Source organism: Oenanthe melanoleuca, chromosome 7, assembly GCF_029582105.1.
Source record: "Oenanthe melanoleuca isolate GR-GAL-2019-014 chromosome 7, OMel1.0, whole genome shotgun sequence".
NCBI classification, from domain to species: domain Eukaryota; kingdom Metazoa; phylum Chordata; class Aves; order Passeriformes; family Muscicapidae; genus Oenanthe; species Oenanthe melanoleuca.
Window position 1 is genome coordinate 27,835,422 of NC_079341.1, and position 19,946 is coordinate 27,855,367.

General features: G+C 48.1%; 1 protein-coding gene across 1 annotated transcript in view; it reads right to left on the reverse strand.

The window, feature by feature from the left end:
• ITGB5 (integrin subunit beta 5) overlaps nucleotides 1-19,745 on the reverse strand; it is a 52,688-nt gene extending 32,943 nt beyond the window's left edge. The window contains exons 1-5 of the mRNA XM_056496215.1: nucleotides 19,326-19,745; nucleotides 15,296-15,381; nucleotides 9,580-9,784; nucleotides 6,634-6,883; nucleotides 3,184-3,352 (exon numbers count right to left, since the gene is read on the reverse strand). Coding sequence (XP_056352190.1) covers nucleotides 3,184-3,352; nucleotides 6,634-6,883; nucleotides 9,580-9,784; nucleotides 15,296-15,381; nucleotides 19,326-19,434 — 819 coding nt within the window. The 5' untranslated portion in view covers nucleotides 19,435-19,745. The remainder of the gene's footprint in view (nucleotides 1-3,183; nucleotides 3,353-6,633; nucleotides 6,884-9,579; nucleotides 9,785-15,295; nucleotides 15,382-19,325) is intronic.
• Nucleotides 19,746-19,946: the final 201 nt, after the last annotated feature.

Here is a 19,946-nt window from a genome sequence, read left to right on the forward strand (position 1 = left end):
ACAAAAACCCCTGCACTGATGCCTACCCCTTCATCTGGTTTTTGATCCTTATGGGATAAGGACTTTTAAAGCAGGGGTGGGACTGGACCCAAAGCAGAATACCATGTTTCCACAGGGCTGAGGGTGCTATAGATCCCACCCCTATTCCTACCACCAGCTGCAGTTGCCTCCTGTACCCCAAAAAACCAGCTTCTTTCTCACTCTACACAGCCAACAGTGACTGGCAAAACTGTCACAGCTGCCTCAGCACAGCTCTCCAAATACTATTGAAAAACCTGCAAAGCCTGTATTTCCATGCCTGAATAAATAGCTACATGTATACTTTGGGCACTGAATAAAAGCCATTTAATTGCCAAGGCTGAGTTGCCAGGAGACCCCACTGGATTCATCAATTTGTCTAAAACCTCACCAGTTTCTCAGGTGCAGACCTTCTTGGAAGCAAGAAACAGATACAGGTGCAAGGCAAGTGTGCCTTAGGATCAAAAGTCAAAACCTCCTTCACTTGGTTTTGCTCTGAAAGGCACCTCAGTGTCTGCCAGATGTCTTGGCTATCTCCACATACCAGTGTCTAGCAAGCACCAATCAAAACCATTCCAAAAGATGCTTTATTTTCTAATCTAGCATTATCTCCTCACTCCATCTTAGCATGTAAGATCTGAAACTTATACATACCACCGAGCCATATGAGGCTTGCACTTAGAGAATGGCAAAAAACCAAAATACTGCAAATGGAAAATGTAATTATGGAAGGCTGATTAATATTCCTGGCATAGTATTTTAGCATCAGAATAAAGGCTTATTGTCTCTGGCTCTTTCATTGCCTCGAGAATAACATTTACCATATCTTCATCTTTCAGAAAGGAGCCAAACCCTGGGCCTGCTCCTTAGTCTCTATTAGCTGTACAAACTTACCCTATTCCTTGTGTTGAAAACCAGGCCAAAAAAATTACTTGAGTGGTACAGAGCCCTTAGGCAGCTCATGCAGAAGAAATATTTGCTGTGCATTCCAGTGTAAAAACATCTAGTCAACACAGGAGGTATTGTTTCTGACACCTCAGAAGGGGAGGAGAAGACACCATGGCTTGAGACCAGCTCTCCCCTTGATGTTGAGCACAAAGTACTTCATGGACAACATGCTGCATGTCCCCAAGGCAGGGGACTTTCTAAGGTGATAACTACCCTGGAAAAAGCTGGAGCATGCCAATGAGATGCCACAGCAGTGCTGAGGAAACCCATCTCAGAAGTCACCAAGGTACCCATTTGCTGCTCTCCTTGCATGGGGGGGAATAGCTCCTGAGTTAACAGAAATTACTGTTTGTGGGTTTTTCATCCCCATGATACTCCATTAGTCACTGCAGGATGAAAAACTCCATGCCAAGAACGTGCTGGCCAGCAAGCTGCACTTTCACTGCCACCCCAGATGTCTGCAGCCCTCACCCCTCTCATGGTGTTGAGCCCCACCACAACCCAGAGCCACTGACCAGTCTGGGCCAGCCCTTAGGGACCACAAGGGAAATTAAGCAATAAGTTCCCATTTTGGTTATGGCACCAAACATCCTAATGTCAATTAATCATTTCTGCTGCCCTGAAATTTTGGTTTTTTTTTAACTCTGGACAGAGTCTTTTCTGCTTATGGCTGTGATGAGAGGCAGCTGCTCTATCCAGAGCAAGGTGCTGCCAGTGCAGCTCGAGTCATGGCACAGCCTGTTCTCCTGCCTTGCACACCAGTCCCATGGACTTCCTTTCCCACACCCAAGCTCCTGTAATTAATTAACTGCTGTGGCTGCAGAAATTCGCTGTCATGACCTGCCACATCATGCCAGCAGCCACGCATGTGAACATGCTCACCTTTGCTCACCCTTCCTAGAGGGTGCTCATTCCTGAATTTAGATGGTACCAGCATCTAAATTCATCTTCTAAATTTAGAAGGGACCAAGCTGGGCATTCAGAGACAGTTAAAGATCTTGGTCCTTACCAAAATACTGGCACAAATATAGAGGAAATATCTTGCAGATCTCCTGCCTTCCACCAACACTTCAGAAATGAGCCCTTGTGATACACACTGAAGTGCTGCTGCATCATAGGAAAATACTTGCCTGTTTTTGCAATAACATTGTGGAAGGGAGTGCAAAAACCCATATGGTGAATGGCACAACTGAGTCACCATCCTGAGCCATCCCTGCTCTAACCATGGGAGCCACTCTCCAAAACTGAGAGGCACTTTATATCCAGACAATTACTGGGAGCAGCACTGCAGTTGTGCCAACAAGAGTATCCGTGGGAAGATACCCCAGTGGGGCAGGTTCAGTCCTGCCAAGACCATGAAGCACAGTGAAGCCAACCCAAGGAAGGAAAGATCTGGTTTCCCACAGCAACCCATCGCTCCCACAGACCATGCCTATCTCCCAGCTCCCAAAATTCAGACCCAGAAGAAAACATGCCCAACCAAAAGGACTACAAAAGGCTGAAGCAAACACAAAGTAAATTGCAGCAACAGGGCAAATAGCAAACAGAGCCATTCCTGGTGAGCAGGGAAGCTCAAACTTGTGTCAGAGTAGAGCAAACACTTTTATCCATGACAAAGGAATATGGAGCAACCCAACTACTTGTTCCAAAAAGATCTTCAAGCAAGAATATCCAGAAACCCTAAGGACATGGCTAGCATGGCACCAGCCTAATGAACTCTGCTCCAGTTCTGCTGACAGAGGGAGAGCAGGCTATCAGCACCCAGAGGTGAGATCATCCCCACACAGGCAAAGAGTATCAGCAGTAGGAACCAGCTCAACCCTCAGCATGGGTCAACAGCTGCGAGATGTGTTTGACACACCCTTGAAAACACATTGAGCTGATGTGCAGTGCTGCTGCACACGAGTGTATGTGAATCTTAAAGGATTCTGTCCCAGGTGCTCAGCACCAGAGGTCTAACTGTGTAATGAAATATCAGCCCTAAATTTGCATTTGAAAAATCTCCATTTTTATCCCTATAAACTAGAAAAAGAACTAACCTTTTTTCCTTTGCCTATTTATCCACAAAAACACATAAAACAAAAGAATCTACTTTAAAAAGCATTTTTCAGTTTCTCCAAGAAAAATTTAGCAGTTACTTCCCAGAAATGGCAAACTGAAGCTTTGCCTTGGTTCAAGGACAGAGCAGAAGAACCTCCAGAATGCAGAGGAGCTCACCTTGCACACAGCAGCCTGCAAAATGGCATCGAAGCCGCCCTCTGGAGCATCTCGGTTACGGGAAACTTTCTGTTTCTGGACTTCCTCGTTGAAACGATCGACTTTATCCGTCAGGGACAGGAGGTGGCGGAAGCCAAAGGATGGGACACAGCTGGGGAACAGCTTATAACTGTGGGGAGAGCAAAGGAGTGGTCAGCTGGGAGGAACCACACCCGCAGCCAAGAGCTGCTCCCAGCTCTACCAGGTTGGTCTCCAAAATTCTGTTCAGAGGGTTGGAATGTTTTCACAATGCTTCGTATTTTGGGCACTTCAGTTTCTGGCTGTTTTTCTACAAAACCCTGCAGTAGAGCCCATGTTGCTTTGTTTCCCCTCAGGGACTTTCAGAAGCTGAAGTTTGCAGAGATCCTACCAGGACTGAACCTCTCTCTCCATGTATGATGTGAGTGCAGACACTGAGCACCAGCCCACCCTGGGCCTGCAGCTCTGCAGTTTCAGCACCCATAAAGTGGCTTTCACTGGGAATCTGCAGCCAAGGATGTGGCCCAGTGATAGAGAGGCTGCATTTTGGCAGGTCCACCCTCCCCAGCAGCCCTGGAGGGCCATGGGAGCTGTGTCCCACACCTGCAGAACCAGTGGGATGGTGTCAGGGGGCAGGAGCATCACTGCTGAGCCACCTTTCCCCTCTTCTGCAGTACAGATTTTCACTGTGTCATCCAGTTTTCTTGCCAGTACAAGCCACCCTACACCTACTGCACATCACCTGGCAATTGCCCAGTACGAGATGGAATAATAACCAACACCAGCTCAAGCCTCCTCCCACTCTCCCTGCAAGCTGGTGAGCAAACACCATCTCTGTTTCCCAGGGCGCCACTGGAGCAGAAAGGTAGGAGAGGCACCCTAAGGCAGAGAAATGTCTTGGCAGACTACCAGGAAACCCTTTTTTTTTCCATACAAAGCCATGAGAAGGCAGTTTTGGTGCTCACCTGGAGAGCTCAGCAGAGCATCTCCTGTGGCATGGGAAATCAATGAGTGTGTGCAGGAGACAGGGATGGGAAGGGTTAAGAAGATATATGTTTTAAAAGGAGTTGGCCTGGCACTAATTCACTCTTATCTTTAAACACATAACCCAGAGTACAATTAAAAGCCTCTGCTGACACATGACCCACTATGGGTAAATTGCAAGGAGCTTTTACACACAGGAGTATTTAAAATTTACCATCACTGAGAATTTGAATCCCTCACAAGGGAATGCAGAGCAGGGATTTCCATCCACACAGCCACACACACACACCTAACCATGAGGCAGATCTCACTGCCCTGGGCTTGGCTGGCAATTAGAGCCATCCCTTCTGATCCATGATCCATGTCCAGGCTTGCATTGCACTCCCACCCAGGGCCATGTCTGAAACCTCAGCACTGCAGGGTTTCATTCAGCAGGCTGCTCTCAGCCCACCAGGATGCTGAGTCAGGAGCAGAGGTGAGGAAGGACACAAGGCAAACAGGGCTGCACTCCACCCAGACCTGCAAGTCAGCCACCACCACAAGAAGAGGAAGGGAGAGCCTGGACCAGCAGCAAAAAGCATTGCAGCTCATGTTTACTTGCAGCTTTTCTTAGATGCTGAGTGGTTTGTTTTGACACCAGAAATAGCTGCAAACAAAACCACGCCTGGCAATTCACCTCACTGCAGCAGTGACAGCCAGAGCCCCACACTGAGCAGGCTGGGGAAGGAGATTCCAGCAGGGAACCAGCAGCCCTGGTTTGGATGGAGACACATGGCAACTGCAGGGGAGCACCCACTAGATGGGCTGCCGTGGGCAATCCTTCCTAAATGTTTTCCCAAGACCAGGCTGGCTTAAAGTAACCCAGAAAAGAAAAGCAGCACCTGGATAAAGCCAAAGGAACATGCAGGTAGCCAGATCATGGTGAGAAAAGCTGAGGTGACAGTTCTGGATGTTGTTGATAAAAGGTCATTGGAGTTTCAGGTACACCTTGTTGCTGAGTCTGCAGTTTCATCCTCTCCTCCTTTTGCACCCATCTCCTCCTGCTCGTCTCACTCAGCAAAAGCCTCGTCACTCCAATTCAATCACACAACAGCCAAACAAAGTTCCCAAGATTTCTCCAGCTGGAGCCTGTCCCCAGCCTGAGGGCAGGTGTCAGAGACTGAGGATGACAGAGATAACTGAGAGGATCCCTCAGAGGCTGTGCCAAATTTCAGGGAGAAGCAGAGGAAGAGTGTGGTGTGCAATGCCATTGTGGCAGGGACACCTTCCTGGCTCAGTGTGGGCACTTTCACCTCATGATTAAAGCAAGAGTTTCCCATGTTAAAATCCATTTGGCTTTCCACTCTGGACAGAACTGGTGAAAAGGGAATACAGATAATTTTTGTCTGGTCAACAAGCAATGTGCAGTGAGATGCCAGTGCTTGGTCAGTGCCAAGAGCTGGCCTAGAAACTCACAGCTGATGCAAGCTGTCTTCATCTGCCTCTCAGAGCATGCACAGAGCTGGGCATCCATGCATGAGGTGACCTTACAATGTAAGTATCCACAAATGGCTCAAATGAAAGGGTTATGCTCACTGCCTTTACATGGATGAGGTGAAGATGGGGACTACAAAGGTGTCAGTGGTGATATTCTCCCAGGATGGCACTTGCTGCTGCATCCATCCCTCAGTTCCAACACCCAAACCTATCTGAGCAGGGGCATCCTTCCCTACATCCAGTTCCACTCTGGCATAATCCTCAATTCAATTGACTTAATCTCTGGTGGTTAAAAGGCAAACAAAAAGACTCTTGCAAAGACAAAAATCAAACCAAAAATAAAAAAAAAAAAAAAAAAGGAAATAAAGGGACGAAGGCTCTGATATCACCACAAAGTAAACCACAGCACTTGTGTCTTTTGCAACTGCCAGTTTGCTTTTCTTCCACAGCAATAAAGATGGAAAAACCTGCCTGCCACCTTAAAAACACTCTACAAAAAACTCATTAATCAGCAGTATAGGCCATCACAAATCTCAGTTCCTCCAAACACTTTTGTTGAGAAGGATTTACATTGCCTTGGTCTCCTTATCTGTAAAATGCAGACAAAAAGCTTAATTGATTTACTCAACGCCAAACTATGACTCAGAGCTAGGATCAGAAATCAGGAATTTCTGGCTCTGGCTCCTTTTCCTTAAAGGCTGTAAAAAAGCCTGCTATGTCTGCATCCTTTTCAGGTACTTAAAAATAGCTTCAGGCTCTCTGGTACAACAGTTTCCCATGTCTAGATGCAGAAATCTCCCAACAGCCACAGCAAAATTAGAAGCTGTCCTATTTTGAATTGCTGAGGTATCACTGTGACAGCCACAGCTAATCATCATTCCCAAAATCCAGGGCTGAAGCCTGGCTCATTATTTAAAGCAAAAGGGCACGTGAAGAGAGCCAGGCTCTGCAAACACAGCCTTGCCCACTTACCCAATGCAGGGGTTGTTTTGGTATCTCGGTGCTGTGTAGGAGAAAGGAGAAATGTTCTTGTCCACGAAAGAGCCAAAGCCCAGGCGGAAATTGCTGGTGAGCTTCCTCATCTCCTCAGCCAGCTTGGTGCCCAGGTTGCGGATGTTGTCCAGGTCGTCGTTCATGGACAGGGACAGGTCCATCAGGTAGTACAGGTCCACAGGATAATCCTCCACCTGCCTCACCTGCACTCGGAACGAGGTCTGCTCACCTGCACACGCACACAGCTCGGGCAGCTGGAAAGGAAACTCCCAGCACACACAACAATCCACATACCACACTGTTTTTCCCCCCCCCCCTGCAGAGCAATTGCAAGACTTACAATGGCAAGCTTGACTTTAATTGACTTTAATTTAGTGCTGCAAAAATGTGTTTAAATCTGGGAAATTATTTTCCATGCCCATGTTTTTCATTCCTAAATATTTTCCCCACCAGAAAAGGGGATGTGTCCTCTGTATTTTGCAACATTTTCATTTCCAAAACCAGTGTTTTTCCCGCCAGGAAGGCTATTTGGGATGCTGTGATCAAACATGCTTCTCTTAATAGTTACAAATTTATTAGTCCCTGAGAAGCACCAAAACCAACAGGATCCTGTGGCTGGTTCTTCTTTCATTCCTAACTGCACAAACCAAGTATGTTAGAGAAAACATTGCTAATGTATGTAGATGTAAGTGCAAAAGAATTTATTATTCTCTATGGACAGTATTACTCTCCTACTTCTAGGGATAATCCAGCCTCCTCCTTCCTCATGTACTGTTGCCACCATCCTCTCCTTAGGGCTTTTACTGAAAAGTTTTAAACTCAGAGCTTAATTCAGAAATTTTTCTTGGATACCATCACACAGAGGCAGTGCAGAAACTGGAAAATTTTATTTTGGTCAATTTAAGAACATAAACTTGACAATCATGTTTGTCCAACTTATTCCTGCTTGGTGAGGCTTATGGCTTGATGGGCAACACAGCTTGCATCTATTCATTTTTTAAGTCCTTTTACACTATTTCTATTTCATTTAACTAGGACACACTACAGCTGGAATCAAGATTAAAAAGCAATATGATAAAAACTAAATGCTCAATTCAAAAGCTACTTTGTAAGGACATCAATTACAGGCCTTTGGAGTTTAGCTGAGGACACGGATTTGGGGATGTGACTTTTGCCACAGGATGATGAGATCAAACTGCCTGGGTGGGAACAGCAAACAATTGACAATCCACTCCCTTCTGCTTCTGCTTAGCAGTCTAAGAATAAAAGATCACCATTGCCACAGACTGCTGCGTGAATTCATCTTTGAAATAGAACACCCCTCATGCCCAAAATTAAATCAACATTGTCTCCTTTTTGTCTTGGGTTCCCAGGGTGAAACCTGTTTTCCCAAGCTCAAGGATTAATGGATAATTTAAACTGGGCCTGCTAATGCAAGGGTTTAGAAAGTCATCAGCCTGAAGCTGAACTGCTGCCCAACATCAAAAACAGAACAAAAATGGGAGACACTATCACAAACATCTAGGTTTGTCCCTCCTGCAATGGCTCCAATGCAAGAGGAGCACAGGGACAGGAGTTCAGTGGCTCAGTGTGGGAATTGCTGTGGGGTCCTCAGGGTGATTCCTGCAGCTCAGGGCTCCTCCATCACAAAGAACTGAGGATGGCCACGAGCGTGGTCCCTGCACGGGTGGGCACAAGCAGCACAGCAGCACAAGGTTTCCAAGAGCACAGACCCCAGGAGCCATGGGATGGATCCCCACACCCCACACTGAGCAGTGGACATTGGATGGGCAAAGCTGTCAGGAACAGGGAAAGCAGAATTTGCTGAGCACCAGGCACTGTGTGTGGAGGTGGGTGTACAGGAGGTGAGATGTGGAAGCTGAGCCAGCCCTTTCTGTCAGGAATTGCCTCAAGGAACAGCAGTAATAACAACTCCCTTTTGCTCCCTTTTTAAATACAATATTCAGTGGCAGATGTATGTGCAGTGGTATCTGATTTTAATGCTTTGAAGTATTTTTTTTTAGATTTGAGGGTCTGACCAATGACAGCTGAGGAAGTTAATTGAAAAACATGACAACTCCTAATTTACACAGCTAAAACAAAAACTCCTGCAGCAGCTGGTAGGCTCTGGGAGAGCACTGATAGCATAAGCACCAGCTCAAACCCATGTTTTTCTTGGGCAAAGCATCAATATTTCCCTTTTCTGTATGCTTGTGAGAGCTGTCACAAAACTGTAAGCCTTAGAAACCCACACCAATCGCTTATAATGAATCAAGCTTTTATATTTGCTTCTTATCTTTGCAATAAAGAGCTTTTTTCCCTCTTCAGAAATGTCAGCTGCCAAATTTTTGCAAGAATTCTAAACCCACATTAAAGCCTCCCCCCACCATGCAAAAACTTTTGATAACAAGCGTGCTCGCATAGCTCAGATGAGCCGTTCCCTTCTAATTTTTAATTAAAAGGAAGAGATTGAAGAAAGTGATGGCTCAGGAGAATGAAAGAGGGACCTGGCTACAGTCCAAGGCCTGAGTCACAAGTTCAAATCTCCATCTTCTGCCTTGATCCCATAGCTCTTTTGCATACTGACAGAAAACAGATACGTGGGTTTGTTTTCAATTTATAGCCGGAACTGTCTCAGTTTAGAGTCATGCCCTGTCAGCTTAGTGGAGGAACCAGAGTTATTTTAACTCCTTCCACACAGTGACTCCATGCTGAAACTGAGCAGGTTCCTCTCAAGCACATGCAAGTGTTAAGAGCCCCAACAGAGGACACGTGCCCCAGCCCCACACTGTTTGTGACACCCCAAAGTTCACGGTATGGAAGGGGCCAGCAGTCCCTGCAGTGGGACACAAGCCCACAAGCTCCAGCACGCTCCTGGCATGTCCTGACCCTTTCTCCCTCCCCACAGCCCACAGGGGGACTCACCAGGACGGAGATTCAAGGCGACCTTCTGGGGTGTGAGCTGCGTGACGTCCTGGTGGGTCTGGCCGGAGCCCTTGGTGCTCAGAGGGACGCTCTGCAGCACGGTGCTGCTGCTGCTGGGGCTCTCGATGGCCCCGGCGCAGCCGCCCGCCAGCAGGTTCTGCAGGAAGTCACACCGCGACGTGATGGACCTGGAGCTGCCAAAATCCTGGGGGAAGCAGGGACAAAAAGGAATTGGAGGGGAATTCATCAATCCCACAGCAGGGGCTTTGTTTTGACATGCTGCTATCTAACAACTGGGCGATGACAAGGAGAAGCTGGTGTCCTTTGTGATGGCTGCACTGGGAAGGAGCCTGTGCTGAGCCTTGAGCCTTTCCAAAGGATCAACCAAACAAGGAAATTCTGTGGGGATTTGAACACTGAATTTGCTCACAAAGCACTGAAACGGAAAGCTAAGCCTGTGTTTTCAGCCCAGCCACAGCAGCAGCACCTGTTCCCATCCCTGGCCACAAGAGAGCAAAACAAAGCACTTGGTTTGCTGCAGGGACAGCCCATTGCCATCTCTATTATTTTATGCACATGCATGTCTCAAAGGAGCTTGGCAAAAGACAGAAGAACAAGGAGGTGGCACTGAGGAAATCAGGATACACCCACCAACCCAGAGAGGGCCAAGTAAAGATGTGAAGCTGAGCACTGGCTGGGTGGCTCCCTCTTCCCTGGTGGAACACCACACACCCTCACACAAGCATTGCATGGAGAATAAGGGATGTGGGAGAAACTCCACAGGAGCTGGGGAAAATGCAGTCTGTGCCCACACAGGCAGCTAGGCACAGGCAGCAAGGTGCAGGCAGTGTCCCACTCCCAAAGGATGGCCAGGAGTCTCCCAACACCCATCCCAGAGCTCCAGCCCTTGCTGCTTGCCCTGTGCGTGGTGCACAAAGCAGCCTTGTGCAGGCAGCACTCAGGAACAGCCAGAACACAATGCACCCTTTTGCAAAGAGCCTGTTTGTTAGAATGCCCTTTTTTTTCTCCCCAAAAGTGCCAAAGGGAACAAGTCACATGCCCAAAACTTACTGGATTTTCAACAGTCAATTCCTACTTATTTCTGCACTACAACAATAGAGACAACCCTCTTCAGCTCCAGGGCTGAGGAACTAAAATGACATTAAATAATGCAGAGACGATGCTTGCAGCCATGCCAGCCCCTCCTCCAGCTGTTCAGCCAAAAGCAGTGTGGGGCTGAATAAACCCCACTTATTGCTGAAACTCCAGCATGGCAGAGGACAGGAGAGGCATCAAGGAGGGAGAGGCTCCTCAAGGGGTGATCTCCAGGGGTCCCTCAAGGACAAGCTTGGATACAGGGCCCTGGGACACAGACAGAGGCTTCCAGCTGCATTTTTCTCACTACAAGGTCCCAGTGCTATTTGAAAAATGAGAGATTTGCATTCCAGCATCCAGCAGCAGGGTCCAGCCAAGAAACCAACAACGGCACATCAGATGGATGCGAACACAAATTTCTTGGAACGCGCTGTGTAAACAGATGAACTTCCAAAAAAAGAGGACTGGGACTATTTAAATCATCTCCATCATGACAAAATAAAAACTAAGAATCCCTTACAAAACTGAAAACAACACCCAGCCTTTCATAGCTGCACATTTCCGGCAGAATTGAAGAAAAGTTTCTCTCGGATGTGGTTTTACCTGAAATCAGCAAAAAGCTGGTGTGGTCCAGGTGTTTTCTATCCACCCAGCAGCAGGCACCCAGGGGGAGATGCTCTCCTACCCTCCCAGCACCCAGACCACAGCTCTGCCAGCTCATTTCTTCTCCCACCTATTTAAAAAGACACCCAAAAAAGTGTTGCCAAAAGCAATACAAACAGCCCAGGAGCACAGCTGGAAACTTGTAGTTACTAATGAGTAATTAATACTGGAGAGAAGCATCCAAATAGGACAATATTTAGGGCTGCTCACAAAACTGCATCTTCTACCAGGTGTTTCCAAGCCTTCCCAGGGTATGCTGCAAAGACTCCAAAGGAAGTTCAGGTCAGGGAAAAGCTCCTACACAGCTCTAAGGTCAGCACTACCTTTGCACTCCTGCAGACCCCACGTCCCTCTTGCTTGACCCAGCTATTTTCTCTAAACTTTCTCCTAAAATGGGTCCAAAGGACTTGCCAAAGGGTAGCAATTGCTAACCTGCAGCTCCAAACAAATCCAGCTATTTTCTTGTCCTGTGCAAGGTGTATACCCATACACTCTCAGGGGTGCAAATGCCCGAGGGGAGGGTGGTGCAGCTCAGCACCAGGGGTGCAGGACTGACCCTTATGTCATCTTAATTTCTTATCTAAGCAGAGTCACAGTGAGCAGGGGGGTGACAGTGGCCTTGGGGAAGTCCCAGCAATCATCACTGCACCCTGCAAACAAACACCCAAACTGCATCCACAGGTCCACAAAACCCAAAGCCAAAACTGGGGCTACAGGTGCCATCCAACTCTAGGGAAAGGTTTTCTGTGACAGAGAAAATCAAGGCTCATGGAGGTTTAGCAAAAGGAAAAAGGATGAGCACTGGGGAATAAAGGGCATAGCACAGGCCCAGACAGCTGATGAGAAACCACATTAAATGCATCCCCACAGCAGCTCAGACACAGCACACTGGCTCAGACCCCAGTTTTCCCCAAGCAGAGAACACCCTGGGGTAAGTTAAGCAATTCAGTGTGCCCACGTACCTGCCAACCTCTGCCTGCAGACCTGCTTGGGCAAGACATGCAGCAATGCCCTCACAAGGGGGAACCACCCCAGACTGTGCACAGAGAGCATCCCCCAGCCCCTCTCAGTGCCCCTGGCTGCTCCAGCCCCCAGGCACATCATGGTCCAGCCTGGGTGCTAACAAGCTCACAAAGGCAAAGGCACAGAGCAGACAGAATGAATGGAGACAACAGCGTGACAATTACATGCTCATCAGTTTGACAGCTTTAAGACAAATTGCTTGGTTCATGCTGTAAAATTGGAGAATAGCACTCACTGTATCTAATATCTAACTCCTGACTAGGCATGTCCCTATCATTCAGCCCATCCTGTTCTCTTTAGCTGAAGGTCTCAATCATTTTTTGCTTTAATCAATTCAATTCTGCATTAATTCAGTCTTAAACATGCCTACTTTCTCCATTAAAAAAAAATCAACCCAAAACCAAACCAAAACAAAAAAACCAACCAAACAAACAAAAAAAACCACCCTTGACAGGTTCCCTTTAGAAACATCCTTGATTTTCTTTCCTCATTCTCTTGGCATACATTTCTGAGAAGGGAGAGGATGGGGTAAAAGCACCTGCTGGAAAACAGAGGGTGCCACTGGTGAAATTATATATTATATATATATATATAACTTTACTACATATATATATATAAACCATATAACAGACATACTGTATGCACTATATATATAGAATTACACTACATGTACTGATAGACTTCTACCATGTGTATTTCCTGACAAAATTATTAATTGTTGCTTACAAGGTCAATAAAAGCTGGCCCAATTTGTTCCCAAACCTGCAAAGTAAGTGCAAAGGGAGCACAATATACACACAAATCAGCTGACTGATGTTCTACCACAACACAACTGCTATCTGTGGAACACACTCCAGTATTTACCCCTAATATTTAAAGACTGGCAGAGCTATAAAATTTGACTGGCATATATGCACTCAGGCAACATAGACAGCAAATGGCAGTGACTGGAAAAAGCTAAGGAAAACACATTAATAAACCTGACTTGGCTGCAACAGAGGGAGAGGGAATAAGGTAGTGAAAAGACTATAAAAAGAAGGCAGATATTACAGGATTTATAATACTTTAAAACTTTCTGAAGTTGAAAAACTCCAGGTATCTTTTTGAAATTCTATTACCTCACCTGATAATCTCAGCTAAAGAGAAGTAATTAGTTTCAAACAGTACATTCTTAAAAAAAATAAATACAGAATTAGAATAAGAGCTTGCTTAGTTTTAGCATGTAATGGGAACAGCAGCTTTTAAACACATAGCTCTTGGCACAAAACACCTTGAACAGTATCTTTTTAAATAGCTGCTGCAGGCTAAAGGTCAGGAAGTATTACAGGACTTCCCTGAAAACACCGATCTTCCTCCTTGGCCCCTCCATTCCAGTCAGGAATGTTCTTTTTTTTTTTGGTAACTATCCTGTTTGCATGATAAGAGTCAGGCTGCCAGTCCCATTAGTACAATTAGTGGCCACAGTGGCCACCAGACAAACATTTCCACTAGCAGCATTCTGCAGAAAGTTGTCTTTTGATGCCAAGTAAGAAAAAAACCAACAAAAAAAGCAGAAGTTATTGGGTGCCCATAGCTTAATAGCCAGTGTTCCTGGATCCAATCTCACCACCACAGATTAGCTGGCTGGAAGAGGAGCTCTTACAGCTGTTTACAAGATGTCTCAGAAGCAAGATCTATTGCTTTACCCTTTCCCTCCAGCACACCAATTGCCTTGCTGGAGAAAACCAGCCCATGAAAGCCATCCCACAGTCAGGCAGTGTGTGTTTGCAGCATTACAGGGTTTTCCCTGGGGAGCTGCAACTGTGCTTGCCAGTGAAAAACCCAGTGAAACAGACCTGGAGAGCCTGGGGCACCCCAAGAGCCAGCCAAAGCAGAGGGGTTGGAAGGCACCTGCACCCCATCCATCTCCATCCCCGACCCCATCCTCTGCCCTGGAGCTGGCAGAGCCCCAGGCAGGCTGGCAGGAGGAGGGGTGGCACAGCAGAGGGGACAGAGCTGCATCCTCAGCACCAGCTGCAGCTGGAAGGGGAACTGAGTGCTCAGAAGGGGACAGGGATGGCCACACAGAGGAACAAGGGCCAGCAGGGAACAGAACAGCATCACCACTGGCCATGCCCACTGAGGTTCAAGATCATCCACTGCTCTGGTTCCTGACACAGCAGCTGTGCCAGCCTGTTTGTCAGATATTTCCATGCATCTGAAAGACTCCATACTTCTCTCCTGAGCACCTAGGACAGGCACTAAGCAGGAAATTGCTTTTTATACATCAAACATTATTAGGTCTTTCACACACCTTGTTCTCTAGAAATTGAAAGTCTGCTTGATAAGACATATATTGGATTGTATGTATAGACCTAAACTCATGAGCAGCCCCTAGGGAGCAGGGGGAGGTGTTTGCAATTCCTCACAAACAAGGATGCACAATTGAATTCTTCAGCATCAGCACAAGGATGTATTTTCCCCCTGAAGTGCTCAGTTACCCTGTGCAGCTCATGGCACCAATGCCAGAAGCATAGGTCACTCCCCAAATGACACAACAGATTCAGAAAGAAGAATTATCTTTGTTACAGACAGAGAGCCCGTGCCAGGCCACACGACAAGGGACACGTAGCAGGACACCAGCCAGGGGCTTGGGGCTTTTTGGGGAGAGAGCTCTGGAGCAAGGCTCCCTGCAGTACAGAGCCCATGCAGGGACCCAGCACCCACAGAAAACAAGAAGGTAATTGAAGGGACAGAAGGACTGAAGGAACAGTGCTGCTCTGTTGAGGGTGTGTGGGGACCAGTGGGGTCAGAGACTTATTTCCTATGAGAAATGCATGGAGCATCCTCTGCCCTCACCCACCCCTTGTGGCACGAGTCAGGAACAGGCAAGGTGAGAGAAGAGCTCCTTTCCAGCAGTACACAAAGCATGAAAGACAAAGGTGTGCCCACCTACCTCCTTGGAGCACCAGGCACACTTGGGATGGATGAGGAGACACTCTTCACAGGACGTGGCACTTCCACTGGTGCACAGATTGAGACCTTCAGCAAGAGAGAACAGGATGGGCTGAATGGTTATTCCACTCCAAAACAGTGTTTAGGGGGTCCTGAGACATTCTTAATGCTAAACACACTGTAAATTCAAACAGCAGCAAATAATCTCCCAGAAACCTAAAAGGCAGGACAAGCTGTAAATCTCTCTTCACCTGTAAGGAGGGCTTGTTTTCTTTTCCTTCCCTAAGGTAATGAAAAGGCCAGAAACTTGCTTTGGGGTGCTGAGAACCAATAAAATATGACTGAATCTGGTGATTTTTCTTTACTCTTTTTCAATAGTGTCTGGTCAATCAGAGGCCAGCTACTCATCTGCTTAATCAAATACTCCCATTGCTGTGGACAGAAGGCAATGACTGTTTGACCAGTCTGAAACGTGGAGATGGCTGTCCAAAAGCCCCTGAGATGCTTTTAAAGTCACATCTTTAGGCATACCTTCTCATTTTTTCTAGCTGAAAAAAAAATGAAAATTTTTTCTGCTCCCCATAATTTTCCTGTTAAAGCACTCTTGAAACATACTCATCTCCCCTTCCCACACAGGTGATTCTCACAGTGGACTCATGTTGCAGCAAACTACTTTTATTTTATTACAGGGGACGTTTCCACAGGATTTCCAGGTTAAGTCTTGCAGTGTGTTTGCACTGGGACACATCCAAGGCAGCAGGGGTGGAACACACTGAGGGCTCTCCCTGCCTGTTATCCCAGCAGGGGCATCAGCCAGGCTGATGCTCTTTGCTCCTGGCTTGCTGGTCCCACGCAGGTTTTCCTTAAAAAAAAATCCACAATTTGTGCTTTGGGCATTAAAAATGAAGTGGAAGCACACAAGTGAAGCCAAAGCAGACATCAATGGTGTGAGCTTTGAATGCAGCAGCTTGTTCAAGCATGCCTGTGGCTATGAATGTGCCCTTCCATACCACTGATGGCCCAGCTCCCCCGGGTGCAGCTATTAACTTCCACTGTCAATAAATGATTAAAGAAATCTTCAACCCAGCTTTCAGCACAGAGGCTGCACACTCCAAATGAAATGCCTCAGGCTTGAACTCCCAGTCTGCTATTTTTTCCAACCCAAATGTCAATAAAAGCATTGTCAGGCCTCTATTTTCAGCCAGTTGCATCTGCAGATACCAGCACACCACGCTGCTGCTGGGTGTAATCTGCAGATTCTGCAGAGTTGCCAACAGCTGCTGAAGAATCCCATGAAGTTTTCTCCTGACCCAAGAATTTTCTGCCATGAGAGCTTTGGAAGAAGGATTTTTGCTGTATCCCCTGTGAATACTGCACCTAGAAATGGAAAGCAGTGGCTGCCTGGGTCGCTCCCATAAGGGGCTGAGCTGTGAGCACAGGAAGCAGTGAATCAAGCTGGACAGCTGGAGGAAAACCTAGCCTGCCCTGGACTCAAAACAAAAAGAGGAGAAGCAGGTCCTGTCAGTCACCCTCAGTCATGGCAGGGGCCTGACTGTGCCAGAGCCCTGCTCTGATGCTCTCTGCTGCCCGCAAGGTGGTTAACTCTAACCCCAGAGAGACAAGCCCTGCACTCTCTCTATGGCTCTCATTCAAACAGGCTCCTTGGGCTCATTCATACCAAACAAGAGCCTTCTTAAGATGGCTTTTTTTTTTTCCTTCTGGCTGTTACCACATCCCCAGGCATTTCATTCCTTGTTCCCATTCAGAAGTTGTATTCCAGCTCCTGGACACTACAAGAGCTAAAAACATAAATAAGTAGTATAAAGCAAAATGTAACTTGTTCAACTGAGTTAAAATTTAGACAGCAATTAACACTTGCATTTGCAAACCCTACAACATGGCCCAAAGCCTCTCCTTGAGAGCTGCAGCCCTGGCAGCTGTGCACATGGTAACACAGCAAAAATAATGGGCTTTATGTAGCAAATACTTGCATTCAAACCCTGGCTACCCAGGCCTGGCTCTCCCACTGCTTCACTCGCCCATCTGCATGGAAATATTTACCTCCACTGCCAGCTGCTGGGTTTTTGAGAGTTTACTCAGTCACAGTAATAGCTGAATGAAAACCAAGGTCTCCTCCTTCCCCTGCGTGCCGTGACCAAGGCAGCCCACGCTCCTGTGGCCAGCCATGGGGTGACATTCCTCCCAGTGGCAACTTCTGAAGTTTCCAAGTATGCTTTTCTTTCCACTCTGTACCAAGACTAAACCATTTCCAGCATTGTTGTGAAAACAGAGCCTTGTGAAGCCCTCCAGTTTTAGACTGAAACCTGAGCTTTCTGAGCTGGAGTAGAAACAGGCAGGATTTTCAAGATGCAAGTCTTTGCTGTGCTTGATTCAGTGCAGTCTTTCCTGAGCCAGGCAGAGCAAGGACCTGATGATGCTCATGCCAGTCCAGATCCTTGCAGATGCTGGGGCAAGTCACCCACTGAGACTGAAAGGAACTCAGTCTTCTCTTTGGACTGTGATACATTTAATAAAAACACTCCTTAAAAATCAACTAACCTTCTTATAATGGGGGAAATTCCATCCAGGATTTAGCTGGGATTACTCTGGAGGTAAATAATCCACTCCTTGGATTGCTGATCTGCACAGCCCACATAGAGTCCTTCATACTGATGCCACTCAGCCCTAAGCCCTGCACCCTATTTATTTTGCACAGTAGTGTCCAGCAAGCACAAAGAACCTCTCCAGATGACATCCTTCCCTTGGACTGAGCTGCAGGAGAGCTCCAAAAAGCAGAATAAAACAGCATATCCCACTAGACAGCAGAGATTTTAATACATCAAACTACAGATGCAGAGCAAGATAAGAAACTCTGATGAAAGGTACTCAGCAAATTTACTCATAAAGATGCTCCAGGCAATCAGACCTCATTTTAAACCTGTTCTGCAAGAAATCCTAGTTTGGGCAGCTCCTCAAATGGAGATGAATGTACTGGCTTGCTTAGGGAAGACAGAGGAAAGGAAAGGAAAAAAAAAAAAAAAAAAAAAAAAAAAAAGTGATGCACTTTATACAGCTAAGCATTAAAAAGGAACATTTCATCTGTTCTCACAATAAGCATTCTAAGAGACCTGAGATGGTCTGTGGCAATACTGAACCACCAATTTCATGGATCAAGCACAGAAAAAAAAATAAAATTAAGAAAACCTCTTCTGAGCTTTTGCAGTCATATGCCACGGCACTCTGCAAGATGAGCCTCTTCTAAAGATTACTCATTAAAATATCAAGCACTGAGAGTAGGCACTGGAATGTTAGACTTAGGCATTTTGTGGGCTTCCTCCTTATAAAAAAACTTTCCCCAAGTGCTCAGAGAGGAGGGAAACCCTATTTCCAGTTCTGCTGGAGCAGAGTTACAAACTGCACTGTGGTTCACGTGTGTGTGTGTAAACCGAGAGCATCCCCACGGGGGACAAGGACCGGTCTCTACAAGGACCTCTCTCTCTCTGGGTGCCAACAGACGGGGTGGGGACGGCACAAGGTGCAAGTGAGGAACGATACAAGATGCGAGCCTGGAGTCCTGTCGCGACAGCTTTCCGCTGCTACTCCTCATCCCATCGATTAACACACAGCGCTCCGGGGAAGCGCTTATCCATTAGGAATATATATAGAGCGAGGTGTATAAATAGCAGCTCCGTGCTTTTTAAGGCGGAGATGCAACACCCCGCGGATGCGGTCCGTGCCCCGCAGCGAGATCTCGGGATGGGGCCGGCGGGGATGCGCGGAGAGCTCCGGCAGTGGCCACACCGGGGCATGGGGACAGCGGGGACAGAAGGGACAGTGGGGACAGAAGGGACAGAAGGGACAGCGGGGACAGAAGGGACAGCAGGAGCACGGCAGGGCGGGCGCCGGGGGGAGGCACCGGGGAGCAGGAGAGAGCGCAGCCCGCAGCACAGAGAGCACAGAGCTCCGAGGCGGGTCGGGGGGACGAGCCGGCGCTGGCAGGGCCGGGGCGGCGGGAGCGGAGCGGCCCTTACCTCTGCCGGGCTGCAGCGGCGCGGCCAGCAGGAGCAGGAGGAGGCGCAGGAGGAGGAGCGGGGGCGGCCGGCGGGCGGCGGGGGCCGGCAGCCCCCCTCGGCGGGGCATGGTGCGGCGGCCGGGCTGCCCTGCCCGGCCGGGCCCTCCCCGCCGCCTTTTGTGCGGCCGCGGCGGCGGCGGGAGGAGGAGGCGGGGGCGGCGCCGCGGAGCTGCCGGGGGACGGGACGGGACGGGACGGGACGGGGCGGTGAGGAGAGGAGAGCGGGTCCCGCCGTGCCTGTGCCTCTCTGGCCGTGTGTCTGTGTCCGGGCGTGTGTCTGTCCCGCTGCCCAGGCTGCGCCGCCGCCTCCCCGCCCCGCGCTGGGAGGCGTTGCCCGGTCCGCGGAGCGGGACCCGCGGGCACGGACACACGGACACACGGACACACGGACACACGGACACACGGACACGGCACAGGGACACGGATACAGCACACGGACACACGGACACACGGACACGGCACAGGGACACGGATACAGCACACGGACACGGACACACGGACACACGGACACACGGACACACGGACACGGCACAGGGACACGGATACAGCACACGGACACGCGGACACACGGACACACGGA